This window comes from Camponotus floridanus, unplaced genomic scaffold (genome assembly GCF_003227725.1).
Source record: "Camponotus floridanus strain SB8 unplaced genomic scaffold, Cflo_v7.5 scaffold19, whole genome shotgun sequence".
Lineage (NCBI taxonomy): Eukaryota > Metazoa > Arthropoda > Insecta > Hymenoptera > Formicidae > Camponotus > Camponotus floridanus.
Window position 1 is genome coordinate 2,350,052 of NW_020229314.1, and position 20,538 is coordinate 2,370,589.

A 20,538-nucleotide genomic window follows, 5' to 3' on the forward strand; every position below is an offset into this window, starting at 1 on the left:
GTAATAGAAGTTCTTTCAAATTACAAGTTGCAATCGTACGGAAGGCGATCTAACGAGATCCTTCATTCAATACGGCATCAGATTAATGTCCGATTTCTGCAAAAATTATTTTCTCCCTCTCATTATTTCGCATCTGCCGCATAAACCGCGAACCACAATCGAAAAGAGAGTTATTCCCGCGAATGAGAGGAGCGTCGCGTTCTTTCCCGTCGCGACGAATATCTCCGAGGCTTTCTTTCTTTCGCGGCGAATTCTGCCAACTTTCTTTTTCCGCAATGTTCATGTATTGTTATTTGCGTCGGCTGCGGTCGTTGCTGCGGGAACAAGTTTCATCGCGCTACGCTCGCAAAAAACGTCGCAATACGTCGCGATAATACGCTGACTCGGAGAAATCTATCTTGGCGGGAAAGAGGTGAGAAATGAGAGAGGAGAAAAAAATTAAGCAGCGTATGCACAAAGATTTTATATATTAAAATCTTATTGTATCGTCTCGGTGACTACGGAAAAAATTAAAAAGCAGGAATATTTTGCGAACTTAGTCCAGGGGTGCAGCCAGGTAGAGATGCTAGAGCAGGCAAGAAAACTGACAGAGAAATTTCGCTGCCCGATGGTAAAAAAAAGAGGATGATATTTATGAAAAAGTATTACTGTAAATAATACAATACTACAAACAACTTGCAAATATTTGAACAAAAATTAAAAGAATTATTTTTGCTTGATTTTTCAAGAGCAGGCAAAAAACGCTTTGCTCTTGCCTTTCCCTGGCTACGTCTCTGAGTCGGTCGATCCATAATCTTTATTTGTCAGTTCGTTTAAACAAACAGCTTTTACTATGCTATTTTATTTATATATTAGACAGTCAGCATGATATTCGTCAAACGGCTCTAACTCGGCGATCGACGCAATTTGCGTATTTTTCTTTCGGGATAGACGTCGCGGCGCTTCCGGTTTCTTCTCTTCAGCATCTCGGGCCGGGACCATGTCGTGAACGAAACATCAACGAAAATAACCGCGCGATAGCGTTTAAACTTTATGCCATAATTCATGACACCTCCCTCTTCCTTCATTTTTCATCTTTGTCTTTCAGCACCAAGAGATCTTAGGCGTCTCTTTCTTGCCAAGTTTATCCGCGCACAGCTATAGTCTTCCCTTCATTTTTTCAAGGAAATTGCGTACCGTTATCACTACCGTGATGTTTGTGGGAGAAAAAAAACTAAAAAGTTTTGCGTGTCTTGGATGCGAAAGAAATGAGTATAAGTACGTCGTTGCACGTCCACAAGTATGCTTTCGTGCATTGTTATACGAGACGATAAAGGTGTGTTACATTAGTACGCATAACACGCATACGCAGGGAGGGGAAGAAACGATCCTTGTCGTCCAGAAAATTTTTCCTTCGGAACCTGCAAGGAATGGTGTAACATTCATTACAGGTTTCAACATATGCAACTAATAAAGATTATAATAATAGTTTAAAATTCACATAAAACAAAATGTGTTCTTAAACAAGAAATCCTAATTTTTATTATTATTTTACGATATAATTACTAGATATTTTTTCATGCGTAAGCAAAAATATTTTATTAAAAATTATTTCTTTTATATTTCTTGAATATATCTTTTTCATTATTTCTTTCATGTTAATATTTATAAATGATTATATTATTAATTATTTAATATAATATGAACTTATAATTAATTTAAAATTTATTATATCTAACTTATAAGGAAAATAATATTTTTTTAATACAGATTTTTTTAAATAACAATTAATCTGTCACAATGTTAAAAACTATGCAAATTTTTCGATACATTTGATTGCGAAATTTTTTAATTTTGAATTCTAAAATATTTGGTCTAAATATTATACATTAAATTTGAGCAAAAAATATACATTCCGGTACCGGGAATCGAACCCGAGCCTCCTGGGTGAGAGCCAGGTATCCTAGCCACTAGACCATACCGGAGTATGGAGGCATGTTCAGTCGTGCATCTTGATGATTCTGTCAGAGAAGCTGTATTTCCCTGTCGCACATTCTCACTATTGGTACCCATTGCATTCGTAATCCGGTATGGTCTAGTGGCTAGGATACCTGGCTCTCACCCAGGAGGCTCGGGTTCGATTCCCGGTACCGGAATGCATTTTTTTTGCTCAGATTTACGGTAAGATTTATGCAGGGCAAAACAGTCTCATACATTTTATAAATTAAAAAAAAATATATTAGTTTGCATTACATTATGATATAATAGAGTTTTGAATAATGAATCAATAAAACAAATTTTAATTGCAAGTTGAAAACAATTGGAGAATAATTGCTGAATTATTAATAATATGCTTTCGTCAAGTGTGAAAAATTACTGCCTTCGATGCATCGTGATTTATATATTATATTCAGGTACAGTGATTTAGATCCATGAGTGTTAGAATCAGGTAGAGTTATCTAAAATTAGATCTATAAGAGTTATGAATAATGAATTAATAAAACAAATTTTTTAATTGCAGGTTGAAAATAGTTGGAAAATTAACATTAAGCTATTAATAATATATCGATGCTTTCGTCAAGTGTGAAAAATTATCATGTTCGATGCATCGTGATTGATGTATTATTTTCCAGGCAAGGTGATCTAAAATTAAATCCATGAAAATCCATAAATAATTAACCATAAATAACCATAAATAATCAATAAATCAAATTTTAATTGCAAATTAAAAATAGTTGGAAAATAACGTTAAGCTATTAATACATTGATGCTTTCGCTAAGTGTGAAAGATCATCACGTTTGACACATCGTGGTTAACATATTATATTCACGTAGCATGCTTATCTAAAATTAGATCCATGCATGACAATGGCCCAATTTTGATACACGCTATCGCGCAGCTACTTCGAAAGGCGTAAAACCGACGTGTTCTTGGTCAACGCGTCCCGTATCGCGTAAATGAAAATTCCTTTTGCGCATCGAGCCAAGGACAACAAACGGGGGAGGTCAACCAGTCGGCTTCTTTGCACATGGTCAATTGAAGATAGAAATGTTGTTCGTCATAAATTCCTCCGGTATATTACAAGCGTGGTAAAATCAGGAAAGCGTAAGTTTACGCTTGATTTAGTTTATCAGTGCAGCTTCCATTACGAAAAGCGATGTATCAACGTAATTGTCATCATCATTGCGCTTCATTTCCTGAATCTTTTGATGGTTTCCATTCTGTTAAAACACAATGCGACAATGCGACACAATGCGTCCTCGTGATAGATGTGGCTCTCAACTTTTTGCTCGTCGACATTTCACGATCAGCACTATTTTGTTCGATTGATGATCTTCGACAATTTAACGCTGGCTTTTCGACAATTTTCAATATTACTGAACAACAGAAAAAAGTGTAATATTGCTCATTATTTGATTTATAAAAAAACTTTCTTCTTATATCTACAGATTCTATATAAATCAGAAATTTAATAAATAAAAATACAAGTGTTGCTAATTAAATAATTTATTAAGCACAATTTAGAGTTGATTGCGTTTGAAAAAATGCAAATTATTAAATATCTAATTTATAAGTTTTCGGAGTGCAGGATACCGACGATTCTTTCATCGTTTACGAATTCAAAAACATAAATGTAGTCAAGTTACGTCTGGTTTCTTTCTCGTAATAAACATTACACCGAGTATGGTGGGACCTCGATGTCGGGAGAGAAATGTGACCAGAGTATTGTATCCGGAGTCTGAAAACCAAGACGATGGAACTGGCGCCAGGCCTGCTCTCAAGCACGTATTTGCTTCGACCACTTTTCTCGACTCCTCGAAATTAACATCGTTCACTCAATCGGACTAGCATTTAGCTATTATGGCACGGTTCTCTTTTTCTCAGCGCGTTTCTCTTTTCATATGGTTCTTTCATGATGATTTCATTTTTTTTTCGTAGCACTTCAAATAATATTTGCCTCCTCAGCCTCATCAATCGATCTTGATGTCTCATTTTTTCTAAAAGAAGTATCAAATTCATTTGAGAATTTTCAAAAGAATTGAAACTGTAATAAATTAACGTCCAATCAATTTTTTCAGCGATGCAGATCATAAAATTTTACACCGGATTTTTATATGTGTGTAAACTGATTTTTTCGATTTTCTCCGATAATTATACTTTACAGCTTCCTTGTTAATTTAGTTTTATTAATTCTTGCACATAATATGATTTCAATTCATTGCCATAGTTTAATACATGATAAAGAAAACTCTTTTAATAAGATTTTCATAGATAATATATATCGAAAAAAAAAAAAAATATATATATATATATATATATATATATATATATTAGCATGATATGAAACGCTTTATCATTGTTAAAAAAATATTCTTACATTTTTATTGTCGTTACTTTATTATAAAAAAGAGATTTATTTTTTTAAATAAATCATACAACATTGTAAATGATATCAAAATCTACTTTCCTAACAAAACAAAATATTGTTACAAATGAATATATTTATTGCAAATATTTACAGATGACTCTACTTTGAGATCCATCGAGTATGGCTTCTACAATGGGATTGCAGCAGCAGGCTGCATCCCAGGATACGGTGGATTTTGCTGGTTATTTGCAATCTACACAATGCCATCATGGAAATCAGGCGGAAGGACAGGTGCAAGGTTGTCAAAAATCACCGCATCGAGAGCATAACAGCAGCTTCACCAGCACGAAAGGCCTCCTCAATGGGCCCGGACAGAACAATTGTTTCCTCAACAGTGCCGTACAAGTAAGAAAACAATCACAGTAGAAATCTAAATATCACAAATCTTGATCTACCGTAATTAAAATATTCTATATTTTTTTATTAAATTATGTTTAAAAAGTATGAATATGTATCTCACGCGAGATACATATAGCTTGTGTATGTAATATTTCAATATTATCGGAAGAAACTTGAGAAGAAATTTAGAATATAACGTATATATGTGTCTATAAAATATAATTAATTTTTTTTAGAGTTTATTTTGAAAAGAATTTTTTTTCTTTCTCTCTAGCTTATATGTATTTTTAAAGATGAACAGGCGCCTTAACGTATGCAACCCGCTGCTCTAGCTTGTTAGTCCAATCTTCTTAGAACAGATAGGCGCGAGCACCTCTTAAAATTATATTGTTAACTAGTTCTATTATTAATTACAAATAATTCGATTAATCAAATAAAAGTCGATAAATCCAATTATCAATTAATATTTAAGTAGAAAAATAAAAAAATTAGGATAATATTTAATTATCTTTTATCGTGATGTTTTTAAATTTTTAGTGATAAAACAATGGCAAAAAATTATCTCAGATTTGCGAGTAATATAAATAATATTTAAGAGTAAAGTCAAATATATATATTTGTACAAATAAAATTATAAGAATCTGCGGTCTTTGACATTCGAGAGATGCCATTTTAGCAAGAGGTATTCCTGTTGAGGTATTCCTCGCTATTTTCTCCAAGACTTTTACGAGTCTCGTCGTCTCATTTATGAGCACGATTCATTACCAAATCTTTAAACTTGCTATCCTAAGGGGTCTTTGAAGCATGCATAAATATTCATGACTGTTAAGTGACAGGATATGTGGAATCTTTTTTTTTCAAACGATCAGACTGCTTTTAAGTTTTTCGTGAGCACATTGGCTTATCTTTCAGTTTAAACTTTTCGCTTCTTAATGGCACGTTTTGCAATGTGTATAATTACTTTATTCAGTTAAAAACATCGATCACGAGTTTCAATACTAAGAAGAAAAGATCATGTTTGTTTGTTTGGCGCGTTAAGAAGCGGTTGGAAGTACCGCGTTAAATATGATTTATTGATCGAACAAATTTGAAGAGACAATTTTTTCCAGAATTACAACGCTCGTGTTGTTACAAAGTACGATATTTACTTTTATATTCGTTACATCTATTTATGAGCCAAAGAGAAAAATATATTTAATTAGCTTTCTAAACAAATAAATAATTTCTTTTCATGTCCGATTAGAGCTTATTCTCGCATGTGGTATGAATATCATAAGATCGGTTTTATTTCGAAAAAAAACCACAAATGTTAATGCATCAATAAGAAAACTAGCGTTCTGTTAGCGAGGCCCGAGGTCGCTCAACACGAGGCACGCGTACCAATACCATGGCTTACGTGACACGTGATACAAGTGTTTTAAACGTAAATTGTGCACACGGCCAGGGTGTGGTAACTGCTTTGTCTCGTGTTACGAATAGAAAATAAACGACATCGATGCCCATCGGGGAATTCTCTTCGTGATCGTAGTAATAGTTTTACGATATTTGCGGTCGGGACGGTATTTGCTTTATTCATTAATTTCGCGATAATTGATTAATCGTAAAAAAATCGCGTCGTTATGATATTGTAATAATTGATAGACAAATACGGATTTATGCGATTTATAGGAATGCGGAGTAGAACTGTTTATTGAATAACTAGAACTAGATGATCCCCTTTTCGGACCGCAATTTTCCTCTACGCGATGTTGATAGACCATTTAATCGGCTTATAAAGTTCCGAAACAGATTAAGGGAAGCTGTAGGATTATGTGTATCCAGCGTACTCCATCGTTGGTGCGAGTTTACTGACGAAAGGACGATACGAAACTTGTTTCGCTGGATTATCGTGATGCTTGCTGTTCGCATAACGGCCTGCTGAGCGTTTTCGATTTCGTCTAACAATCTTTAAATACCGGCGTTATCATCTACGGGCTGACAGTCATGGTGAATAACGCTCGTGATAAAAATGCATATGTATCTGGCGTTCCCATCCTCTAACGACGTAGTCACCAGCACGAATAACGTCACGATAGCACGAAGCCTGCAAACGATAACGTCGTGTGAGCGAGTACTACATGCGTTCCCGACGTGTTTATTTTACGGCGATTACGTTAAACAAGCATTTCTTGATGAGTATTATTAATCTCTAAGAGATAATTAGACAATCAATGTATGCGTTTATTCTAAAACTCGTGTGATTATTCCATTCTTCCACTTTCTTTCAAAATTCTCTCGACGATTGTCGTATTTTTTAATTTTAATTGTCAATTGTGAAATCGACACTTTATTCGAAACAAAAATCTAACTTGAGATTTTGATTGACTCATATTATTCTTGCAACAATGGTAACTCTTCTTGGGCTGTTTCATCGAGGAATGTTGAATGTTTTGCGGTGCACGGTCATAAAAATCCTCGACCAATCGAAGAATCACCGAGCGAAGAAGCATTTCATCGTTGGACGATCACAATCGTCGAGACGCGCATAAACTATTGACGACCAGAGGCAAATCATAAGTTACGACATATCCGAGCATCTCTCACAATAGGTGTAAGATATCTCCCAAGTTCTTTACGGACCTCTAAGTTCAAGGTGACGCGATATTGATTTACGCTTCTTACTCATCCTTCATTTTGCGCGAATAGAATTTTACTTAATTGTATTTTCATCTCTTGTAATTTATTGTGAAATTTAAAGATATGATTATTAAAAAATCTTGTCCACGATTCTTGCACATAAATAGAACTTGCAAATAATTAGAAATCATTTTCACAGTTTTATCGAACTCGCTCGGAGATTCTTCGAATAATCGAGGACTTTTAAAAAATTTGGATACAATTTTTTTGTCATCGAAAGATGAGATGTCAAATTCATACAGATATGTATAATTCCGTGACGTAATGTTAAAATTGCAATAGTAAGCAAAATGACAGTTTGTTTGTTTGGGAGTTGTGAGAAAATATATTTCTCCTTGCTGTTAAATTACTCGCGTATGTCTTTCCGTTACAAAGACTAGAGAAAGAATTAGTATGAGAGAATAGTCCTGTTTTTTTAGCTGTTTATCTTGATTACCGTACGTAACGGTGTGGCGCAATGTCCAATGTTACTTTGTCACTAGTTTATATATTTTTGCATACTAATTTACTTTATTATTGCATTTACTAAAGAGTTTAAGAGATTTATTAAAGAAAAAAGTACTCTTATTTTATTTAAATTGAATATTTCGTTTTCTGCAAAAATAGTTGCTATCAACCATTCGTAAATAGGACGTATGTGTAAAATGAATGATTCACTGGGAGTTAATGCTAACTCTATATACATACGTGTGCAGTAGTAATGGCATATGTAATCTGTTATTATTTTCGTGGCATCTGTCATGAAAGGTAACAATTTGTCGATCCGAGCAAAACTTCCGGAAATTATTAAGCTCTTTTTGTATTTGGAGCTGCATTCAGCTATGCACGAATTGATTAATGCCATCTGTCTTAGTAAATGAAAAAATATATTTATCATTGTCGATTTTCAAACATTTTTAAATAACGCTATTTCTTCGTATTAAAAATTTTACTTTGGATTTGTATTTAATTAAAATTTGTACTTAATTAAAATTTAACAAACATCGAATATAAATAAATTTTTGTTTTATTAGCTGTGTCGATACGACGATTGTAAGCATATAACAGCAAGAAGCATTTATATCCTTTATCTTATTTATCTTTTTGAGATGATCCATGTGTCATTGTTCTCGCGTTCGTATTTCTTGCACCCACGTGCCAATTAAAGTTCAAGGTTTCTCTCGCGGTCATCTTTTATAAAGAGAAACGTAGCTTTGATATTCATCACACTGCCAATCATAAGTAATCGCAAAAAAAGCGACTTGGCATGCACGTTATTTATCGATTAGCATCTTTGCCGCGTTAATCCGGAAGAGCTACCCCCCTCACATCCGTACAAACGTTATCGTGTTAATTAATTCGTTCGGTTGAGCGAGTTTCCCATTCTAATTGGTTCAACACGGTGCCGTAAAAGGGTGGAAAGCAGTCCGCGTGATCCTAATGTACACACTTAATACGTTTTACTTCGCTCGCGTTACAATTGTTCCCATGGTGTAAAACACAATGGACTTTTCTCTTTTACTATTTGTCGCCGATTGTACAGCGTTTCTATTTTACGCACTTTTCGTATACACAATGATCCGATTTCTACATTATAATTAGATTTTTCAAGTTAAATCTACATGCAGCTTTTTCAAGCTTACATTACATTTCGATTCCCATATAGAGAACTTTAAGCTAGCGTGCATAAAGTATTGATAATTATATAAATGATGAGAATTTTAACAATCTTCCTTTATCAGCTTCTTGAAATTTATAGTAATATAATTATTGCATAATGATGCGAATTATTATAAATATGTATATTTAATTCCTCGAAAAAATATTTTATTTGTCTGAATGAAAAAAAGAATCATGATATGCTTTAAATAACATAATGATTGGCCACAAAAATCTATTTGAGGAGGTAAAAACGTTGTTACCCGAGATAAAAAAGGCGTATCTTCCAGCTGCCGGCACGTGATCGGTGTACACCTGACCCGATCTCTCTCTTCGGGATTTACCCTTCGCAGACTAAAGGTATGAGAACACTGACGCGTGCCATGCACGTCGGGGCACAGCTGTTTCGCGATCCACGTGATGCAGATGTACGTCTCGTGGTATCGAATTAAGAAGATTCGTCGGAGAGAACGATCAGTTGCAATTTAGCAAATCTTGATTATTTTGATTTATCAGGTTGATTTTACTTTCCTCAACCACATTGACGAGGTTTCTCTCCCATACTTCTTTGACAACGAGCAACAAGTTAAACACGATCGTGTCAACAAAGCAAGGCGTCGTAGAAGCAGGAGTGCCCCGAAGGTTCCGTGATGTCACAAGTCGCTGGCCCATGAATCCGGGACTCATTTCGGTGACAATGGAGGAAGACACGGAGCACACATTTATATCGAGGGCATACACAAATAGCGCCCCGACCCTTGAGGGGAGAAATACGCATACACGCATACGCACACGTACGTGACTAATGGCGGATGGAACCTGCTACGCGATTCTGACAGCAGGTGTCTGGGAAGCGACTTTTCTGACTCATCGCCAGGTGATATCTGCTCGATGCAAGGAAGGAACCGGAAGCTTGCCCGCAAAAGGCGTACCGCCTACTTCGCTTTCGTTCGTGAAGGAAAGCGAAGCGCGCGTTTGCTCGTCTCCAGCTTTGATTTCGCGATCAAACGACCGTATCGTTACTTGGCGCATCCTTCGAACTTCATTCGCTTCGCCACGGCTTATTAACTTTACTTCGCCGATGTCGCCGCAGACTGGTTTAATATACGATTACTTGGTATATTTTATGGTCATTCGATTATTACATGACTCGCTGCTGCAGTCGATGTGAACGACAGCAAAAGTTAAATCGATATTGGTATTTATTACACGAAATGTTTTTGGAATTATTAAAATAAATCTGCCATATATTCTTCTTGATTCAAATTTGATTAAAGAATTTAGTTTAATTTTATCGCGTTTTTTAGAATTATGTATTTATTTATATGAAACTTATAGAATACATAAAACTTCGCGAAAGTAACTAATATAGTATCTATATTTCACTAATACTCCTCAAATTTTATTAATTTTATTAACAATTTAATTGTCTATCTCATCTTGTATCGATCTGATCTCTCTAGATAGCTTCCGATTATAGATTGCGAATAAAAGTTTATGCAAAAACTATATGAAAGTCATACATGACCACGTTTGCGCAACGGTTGCTCATTCGAAGAGAGCGAAAAGGAATAACGAGAGAAAGAAAGGGGAAAGAAATGGGGAAGTAGAGAAGACGTGCATATGAAAAGGGCAACGGTGGGGATTAAGACGGTACGAAGCCGACCTAGGAGGAGAACAGAAAAGGGAGCTCCGTGTCTAAGAACCACGTGTGGGAAAAGTCTACGATGCGAGACTGAGAAACGCGTGCGTTCGATCGTAAGTTCGCACGTGCATATGTGTGTTGCCGTAACTTACACGCACACGCAGATGCGTAGGGAGTACGCGCGAATGTGTCTCAACCGCCTACGCACGGCTTTTTTTTCGCTCGGACCGTGACATATCGTCTTGTTCGTCAGACAGCACATGGAAATTGACGTGGTAATTGCAGGAAGCGAGAATAAATTAGTTGTTGATTTTTTAAATTGATGCAATAGGATTTATAATCCTTTTTTTTTGTGAATAATCGTTAAGAAAAGAAAACATCTCTGAAAATAAAATCTAAGTAAATTTGTAAATTGTGATTAAATTAATTTATTTTTTAATTCTATCTGCAATAATTTTTATTATTGTCGCTCTCTTAATTCAATTTGTAAATAACATGATAATATTTTGTGACTCTCGATCGGAATGATTTAGATATACGTGATGTATCTTGGTCATTACTCACGCACGGTCTACTGTGTTAATTTGAACTGTCTTATGGTAGGGCCTATCTAAGTTCCTATCTTTTTACTCGAGCGATTTCTTTAATGTGGATCAGCCTGTGAAATCTAACGCCTTCGACGCTTCGACGAACTTAAGAAACACTCGTCTGTTAGTGTATCTGTAATACAGTCTTGGTTTTAGTGAACCAGAACCGTTTCGCTCATCTCAAGTTCTGAGAGCTGAGAAAACCTCGTCTTTATAGAAGTTGCACCATTCGCACGTTTTACCTAATGCTAGTGATAAATCTTGTCTCTCGCTGATAAACCCTCTCATATGTTTGATACTTTATAAAAAGGAATTATATATTATTTCTAAAATAAAAACCTATTAGTTTAACAGCATAAACATCTTTTTTATCTGGATTTTTATTCTGGAATTAATTTCAAAATTCTAATTGATAGCTGCTTATTTTGCACAAAATTATACAAAAATTCATAACTTTTGTGATACAAATGATACATTTCGTTTTTTGGAGCTTCGTTAGAGATGTCGAAAGACGCAAGCATTTACCAACACGTTATCTTACACAATCCATTCTTGAATGTCATTGGGATTATGATCGGCTTATTCGTATAATAAAGAACATGACAGAAGACACGTCAAGACATATAACAGTCATTTGAAAGAATACCGTTTAACATACGATTTAATCCACGAGAAATTCACTCTAGCGTAAAGTTTAGCGCCTCTTATCTCTGACGCTGCAAATGACATCATCACGTACTCCCACATCATCTCGATTTAGATCACCGTGATCCATGAGCGGTCATTTAGAAGAAATCGCGATATTACACGACATGACTCATGCGTTTCGACATTCTATATCTTTAAAAAAAATCTTTCACGTTGCCTTTCATTTTCATTGATAAATCGGAGTTTTAAAGAAACATGACGCGCTGAAAATACAAACGCTAATTTTTGCGACGAGAAAGGAAAAGAATATGTTACGAAACAAAGAACTGTTATCGCTTTTTTTCCTATTAGTAAACGACATGTCCTGTGCGGCGGTTAACGCGCCTTACGCGGGATTTTAACGCTAAACGGGAGCATTGTGGGCGCGGTCGTGTATTAGAGCGAAGTGGCGAGTTGCAGAAGCCGGGTGAAAAAAAGGGGAAAGAAAAGAGCAGGAGTGCAACCGGCGGTTAACTGCCGCCGATAGGCGCCCGGTTATCCGTTCTTGCGGTTCTTCTAGCTACGCTGCTGCCTCGATGCATTCCCGTATTCGACGACAAGACACGCAAATGGAAGATATTTCCTTCTATTTTCCGCTGATCGTTATTTTTCCTCCGCTTCTTTTTATTGGCAGAGCGATTAAGCAATTTTCTTGCCTGCAACTTCTTTACATTGAATATACCTTGCGCGTGATTATTCCTCCTGATTTTTATTCGTAATGGATTCTCAGTTTTCTAATTATACTCGATATAAGTATTAATGATTAGATTGCAATCCATGATTGGGTTCGAATGGTTGTGTTACATAATTCTTTCATTAGAAGAATGCTCTTTAAATAACGCGCAAAAGGATCTATAGATTATGTAAATAAATATGATTATAGAATAATTATATTTATTTACGAATATATAATAAATAATATAATATAATAATAATATTACAATATTTATTTACAATTATAATGATAAGGATTCTTTGATTCGCGCGGAAACTGAATTGCATGCATTGAAAGAAGGGAATCCTGACGCCTTTGGAGAACGCTAAGAATGCTGCAGGAAATTAGCGATGTCTCTTTGGCGTTTTCCTGCTGTAGAACGCAATGTATTAATGATGATGATTTGAAAAGCTTCTCTTATTCCGAGATCGTTTCAGCGAGTAATTCGCAATGACGGGATAAGAAAGAATGAACCTGCTTTTCAAGGAACCTGCCTTGGAAAATGCCTCTTGTATAGTCATAAAATGCGGTTAACGCGCATTTTTAAACTTCTTTGTGACTAAACTGTAGGTTCGAATTTTTCTAAGTTTTTCTCTCTTTGAATGTTCGTCCTTGAGCGATTTCTAAAAAGCAGTAACGACTTGAAGAATTACGACGTAGTCGAAATACAATCCGCACATAATACAAGCCGTTTTTTTAGCCGTTATTTAGCTTCCTCTACGCATTAAAACAAGATTTGCTCTTTTATTTTTATGTAAATTCGCGAATCTCACATGATTATGAAGTCAATTTAATTGGAACATCCGAAATATATCCCGTTTATGATAAAATTGTAATTATACTTCTTCAATATCTATCTTTGTATCAATTGCTCTACATAATTATCGAACTGTTCGAGTTGAGAGCCAAGCTGTTGCGACTATTACCAGGATACCTTGCCAAGAACTTTCGTAGATATTTATTTGGAAGTGAATATGCTGTATCACAGCGTAAACTCCTTCACACGAAGGAGATGCATTAAAGCGAAGAAAAGGAAGTAGCCAACGCGGTAGCAAATACGGGGGCGAGTTTTGTTCTTAGTCTACTCAGGAGGAGCCTGGGCGGGTAAATATGCGTTCGTACGAGACAGTCTCGTGGGAATCCTCATGCTGAGAATCGTTAGTACTTGAATTAACGGCGGACAGGTAATCATCGTTGTAATTTTGTTGCTCTCACGAGTCAACGCAACGCGCCGTCTCTTCGCTATTACTGACGATTTGGTAAGGTAATGTAACGCGATAATGCGCACTGTGATAATATCTATCACTAACAAGGGTTGCATTAAATCATAATTCTTGTTACGAATGCGTTATCGGCAGCAGCGATCGGCGAGATGTTTGGCTAAAATTCTAATTGTCATATATAACATTATAATATATAGGGATGTCAGTTGTGTGCAATTGCGCCCTCAGTGTTTTGAATAAAATTTATATTGTTCAGATAAGAACGTTCTCTTTCGTCTAGGTTACTTGAATAATTTTTTTCGTCGCGAGAACATTAAAATTTCATATGACGTTGGAGAGATATAATTTCGAAAATTTTACTAAGTTTTATACTGTATACTTTATTTTTGAAGATACATTTTGTATTATGCTAGATAGTAATTCACGAGAAATACGCTGTTATCCATTGATCAATCTCAGGAATAAAGTTAGTAACGTGGACACGGTAGCTGCCTCGCGTGGGAGGATGTCTCAAAGAAGTCTGGAGTCTCCGAGTCTATCCCTAAAAGTTACTTCCTTTGATTCAGCATGACTCATTGCAATAGCACAATCTCTGATTTTCTGCCTATTCCTAATCTTAAATTTAATTTAATAGGAAATTGGAAATTAATCGAAAAAAATAGATTTTTTGAATGTTTCTGTTATTAATGTGACATTTACTATAGACATGTTATTGTGTAGTATGTATAAATTTGTACATAAAAAATCCACAAGAGAAAAATTACAATAATTGTATTGTAATACAATAACAGGATAATTTTCTTAAATTTTAGTTTTCTTAAATTCAGATAATGCTATCTGCTCGTAGAAAATTTACACTTTTTGATTAAAGAAAAGATGAGTAATAGCTTGTAAGCGTGATAACCTCGTTCTTAATTGAAGCTACAAGAGAGATTTTCTTTTGTAATAAGATAATGAAGAAAAATATAAAAGCAAGATCGTACGAAGGAACAAGCGGCAAATTAAAGTGGAAAATAAGGGAAGCGCCACACAAACTTTTTATGCTAAATAATTCAACGGAAAAGTGAAAAAACTCATCAATTTTATACGAAATTAAATTTTACATAGATCATATGACATAGATCACATTTATCATTTTTTAATAAATTTTCAACACATTTTACAATTAACAAATTATAATTAATTAATGAATAACAATTATTCAATAAATTTTAGGAAATTAAATTATTTACACATAATCTTTTCATAATCAAGTTGTATGAGTAAAGCATCAAGTAAAAAGTTGATGCAAAGAAAATTGCATTACGCTAAATTAAAAAAAATAGAATTATACACACACAGAGACACACACATACACACACACACGAACATAGTGAGAGGGGATTCCACAAGAGTATATCACACTTTATACTGTTTAGCATCAGGGCCAATCAGAGTACATATATGCCAGGGACCCCGATATTATTAAAGCACACTTGAGTTTGGTCCCACGTGGCTCAACCACCGTGACCACGTGGTAGGCAATGGTATAGTAAAATGCCCACGAGATAGGAAAGATGGTGGTTGAATGGGAGACTAAGTCGAAAGGGGAAAAGGGAGAGTGTGGAGGTCAGGTTGAACCGGAAGTCGCCACCGGAACAGCTTCTGCTTCGTAGGTTCACATGGCCGACGCTCACTCGCAGAGGTCATGATAATTTTCTCGTGTCAGTGCAAGTGTATTCGCATCAGATAAAAAGGTAGTTTCGTGTCGATGCCTATTGTTTCTTCCATTCTTTCCTTCGAGTGCCAAATTCGCTCACGTAATACTCGATTCGTCTTATTAGACTTTCACAGATTATCTTGTTATCTTGTATGTTCTGGTTTCATATATATCCTGATCAAGTTTTTAATTAGGTTCTAATTAAAATGTAGTCTTTTAATGTTCTATATATTATTGGCAACATTTTTAGATATTTAAATTGTTTTTATTTTGTAAAAATAAATAAATGAATAAATTATATTTGTAACATTTTAATAATATTCTGTTAACTTATTATTTTTTAAAGATGATAAAAATATTATTTCTTAAAAATTATTATTTAAAATGATTAAATATAAATATAAGATACAGAAATGAAATCCAGAAAAGATAAAATTCATGTTTAAATCTTCAGTATTTTTTAGCGAATGAATCTTCTCGCGAATGAATCTTTCTCGCGATTCATCGGTCAAAGAATCGTATGGTCGCCATATGAATATGTAAGAGATAGTAATGTATAAATATGTAAATGAGAATCAAAAGCAATGTCTGCACGTACACATTACAATTCAAGACTTTAACTCACGACTGAAATTGATCATGAAAATAAATTGGATACGAATGATTCTGTTGATTATGCAATGTCTAATTGTGAGATAATTCGAGTTTGATTTTTGTGTATTTATAAAAATATCAAAAAAATTATATATTTTATGCTATACTAAAGATTTTGTATTATATTATAATTAGCGTACGAAATAGTACACATACTACATAATTTGTACTATTATTAATTAATGGATATTATAAGTACTATTATTATACTATTATTAATTAATGGATATTAATTAATAGTAATTATATTAACTTAATTTTACAAATAATATATGATTTAAAAATAGATATTTAATTAATTATCATTTAATAATATTTTTGTCTTTAAACAATTTTTTCATTTTTTATTTAATCTATAAGGAGGCGAATTTCCGATAAAATCAAGTAAAAAATCGATTGTTTTAATAATTAAATACGATAATGTGAAAAACACATCTATTGCCAGATTTATAAATTTTAAAGGGTTTAAAAAATTGTTCGGCAAATGGAGACGTATTTGTACTGCCATCACATAAGATTAATTTAGATAAAATATTTTCGAAGGGTTTTTTTTTAGATAATTCACGTATATAAAAACATATGCTTCAAAGAAATATTTTTGTACAAATAAATTTCAATACATATTTTCACACGATTACTAGAATTTATCCTTGAAACGTTTATTTAGGTTAATTAAACTTTTGAGAGAGAAAACATTAAACTGATATCCCGTCTTGTATTGAAGTAGGTCGATTAATTCATAGTAAGAAATTTTCCCACCGAAACTTTTAGAGATGTGTTTTTTTAAATATGTAAAATTAGCTTGAGTTAGAAGAACGATCGTCTCTCTCGATGGAACTGTCTAACATTCAGCGAATGTTAATTTAAATGCTTCGTGGCATGCCAACAGGTGTATTCAAAGATTTTAAAGCTGAGCCGGCAAGTGTGTTTTGTATTAGTAAATAGTTGATACTGCCAAGCATTCTATACTAAGTAGGTATATTCTAATCTATACTATAGTGAATAATTGAATGATTCGGAGAAATAAATCTATTCGCCAAGAAATACAAAAATTTTGTGTATTACTTTGCAATGAAAGTAATAGATCAATTAATTTTATTAATAATAATAATATTAATTGCGCTAACACAAAATGATATTTTCAAAATAATTGATGATATAAACAATTTGATATATAAATTTTAAAAAATTAAAAAAGATATACATTAATATAATTATAAAACGCAAATATGATAAAAAAATTATATTTTACACACAGTGAAAACTAAATTAATTTTACTGTTTTATTTATGAATAATTATATTCCTGATAAGTTGATATATTTACTTTGTAACTTTTTTATTGTTCTGATTCTCTTCGGATTCAATGACAATAGCTTGGCGTAATCTTATTATTGCCGATCGATTTATGTGTAATGCAACATTGATTAGCAAATATCAGTGATAACGTACACTTGCACGCAGTCACATCTGATGCATGTAAACAATGCGCAATAATCATAAATTATAGTAGATACAATTTAATTTACCATTACTTAAACTCTCTTTTTCAAAACAAAAGTTCTTAAAAGGATATAAATTCGAGTTATATTTGTTTTACTATATATATTGTTGTAATAAAGATACTATAAGTTAAAGGAAAACCTCATATTATATATAATTTTGAAATTATAATTATTCACAGATTTTTTATAATAATTTCTTCTACTTTTTATCGAAAGAAAGATTAAATTATTTTTATTGAAAATATCTAAGTAGTAAGTTACAAGTTTGTAAGTATAAATTTATGTATGTACCACAATATGGAGACATAATTTTTCGATAAAAACAATCTTCCGTGATACGTGACTCGATATCGAGAGACGCGCACGTGCTCGTGCGCTCGTATACGTCGTGCATGAGTAATATTGAGGTACCAGCTGTGAGTGTAGTACTACGATCACGTATCCCCGTGATTCAAAATGGCGATGACGGGTCAACATCCTCCCGCCCTGGAGAACGCGGTTCTTCGGAAGGCGCGCTTACAGCCATCGTACGGTGGCGCCGCCGAGCAGATCTTTTTAACGGAAACTGGTTTGTGGATGCTGCGACCGTGGACCACTCTCCCTCACGTTTCGTTTGACCTCGGTCCGCTCGGTCTACGGAAGAACAAAGAACCGCTCACTCGTGCTAGCCAGGAGAACTCCTTCGAATACTACGTAGTGTCCTAAATCTCCATGCAAATGATGGAGAACTATGCTTTCAGCTTGAGATTATTTCAGAAAAAATTAAACTTTAACACAAAATAAATATCATGCAGAAAATGGAAATCGGTTAATATTTTTTGAAAACAGTAACGATTACATTAATTATAACAGTAATTAATATTATGAGTTTAGACGAATGGCGTTTTAATATTCGCTCGTAAATTTTGTATCATTTCATCACGCACACATGTACACAAATAAGATTTTTAATTAATTAAAATCCTTGTATTACGTTAAATAATACAATACACGTGAAATTAAGTGAAGCAATGTATGAGAGAAGATAATAAAGGGTGAAAAAGTAAATACATATAATTAGAAGAATTAGAGAGAAATGTTAAAACTTGATTCGGTGAAAAACACTCAAAAGAGAAATATTTTTGTGAGAAGATGATTTTCCCCCCCAGATGATTTTTCCCCATTAGCAAGATGTGGGAGAGAGATATTAATGTTGAGAGTAAATGGGCTCCTGATGATAATAGCATCGTGCGCAGTATGGCCGCCTCCAACAAGCCATCTTCTCTCCACGATGGTCGGCGTTGAAATCACCCTTAGTAAATTCGCGGGAACCGAGCGCCCAATGGGAATCTTTCCCGCGCAGCCTTTGTCCTTGGGCATTTTTTCACGAAAAGCAGACACGGTGGTAAAGATCATCCCGATGGAATTACCGAGATATTCGTTGCCTTTTGCAGTTTTTGCTCACTGTACGATGCGCAATAATGTTCCTTGCTATATTCGTGGACTCTATATACGTGAGAATATTATTTGTATGATTTAATAAAATAGATATTTTTAATTATATATATTTCTTTTTTATTTTTTACTCTCGTTTATTTAATTTCTTTATTAAATTTCACATTACATTTCAGTGTAATATATTACTTAGCAAAACGTGATATGATGATTTTAATTAATTAGAAACTTTATTTGTGAATGTATATAGCATGATAAGATTAATTAAAACAAAGTTTACAAGCGAATATTAAATTGCCATTCATCTAAACTCGTAAATATTAATTATTGTTAATTTTACAATAGCTCTTTTGTTAAAATCGATCTCGGGTTTGATCGAAAGCAATTGCGAGTAAACTTTCAATCGATTGATCAGACGGACAATGAATGCTAATAATCGTACAATAAGATATCTGATTCTTACTGTGAAAGAAGAGAGCACAGAGTCCGATGACGCGCGTTCGAGATAAAATTTATTTCATGATAAATATCAGATTCGGCTTTCGTTCAAACAATTTGTAACGAAATCATGAACAGTTATCATATTGTGAATAATAATTAATGCTCAATAATCCTGTTTATGTAATCTCTTATATACTTTTCAAAAAAACTTGATCCTATTTATATCTTACATTTATTTTATTTACAAGGAAACGGAATCTTAATGAAAAGTGATGATAATAATTTCTGTTTGAAAGAGGATAATGAGTCTAGTCTGAAAACTTGTTCACCTTTTATTGAGGAAAGGAGCATTTAAATGGCGGCTCATAAAAGATGTTCCAATATTTTTATCTCGAGGAAGATCTCAAAAAATAATATATGATTGCACGCTATTTTAAAAACCATTAATTTTTAATCAACAAAATAATTTCTATTTTTTTATTTTTGCATAGTCTCTTTTTGACTGATCGATAAATATGTTTGTTTGTAGTCTCGTCATATGTCATCATTCGTTTGTAGTCTCGTCGTATATCATCATTTATTTAGAATTATAACTATTTCTGGGCCACCTACATATTTCGAATTGTAAACATGGAAGTGCGCGGGATAATTTGGCGAAGCACATCGTCGTCGACGATGCAATACACTTTTACTCCAGTTTGAATCGTGGAACCGGTTTTCTCTCTCGTAACAGGCCACGCTGGCCTTCTTTACTACTCATATATACAACTCCACTTCGTCGCTTGCTCTTCTTACCCCTCGTAAAACCGGTTCTCTGTCGGTCCTTCTCTAGCATGTCATCTTTTCTTCTCTTTTTCTTCTCTCTCTCTTTCTTTCTCTCTCTTCCT

The 20,538-nt window shown here is 33.9% G+C and overlaps 1 protein-coding gene and 2 non-coding genes across 4 annotated transcripts in view; 2 read left to right on the plus strand and 1 right to left on the minus strand.

Annotated features, from left to right (window-relative positions):
• LOC105248084 overlaps positions 1-20,538 on the plus strand; it is a 66,466-nt gene that overhangs the window by 14,856 nt on the left and 31,072 nt on the right. For both annotated transcript variants that reach the window (XM_011252668.3, XM_011252676.3), the window contains exon 2: positions 4,503-4,754. In XM_011252668.3, the coding sequence (XP_011250970.1) occupies positions 4,530-4,754 (225 nt within the window). In that variant the 5' untranslated portion in view covers positions 4,503-4,529. The remainder of the gene's footprint in view (positions 1-4,502; positions 4,755-20,538) is intronic.
• Positions 1,893-1,964, minus strand: Trnae-cuc. Its single transcript has one exon. It is a non-coding gene; the product is annotated as a tRNA-Glu (tRNA).
• Trnae-cuc lies at positions 2,064-2,135 on the plus strand. The gene has a single exon. It is a non-coding gene; the product is annotated as a tRNA-Glu (tRNA).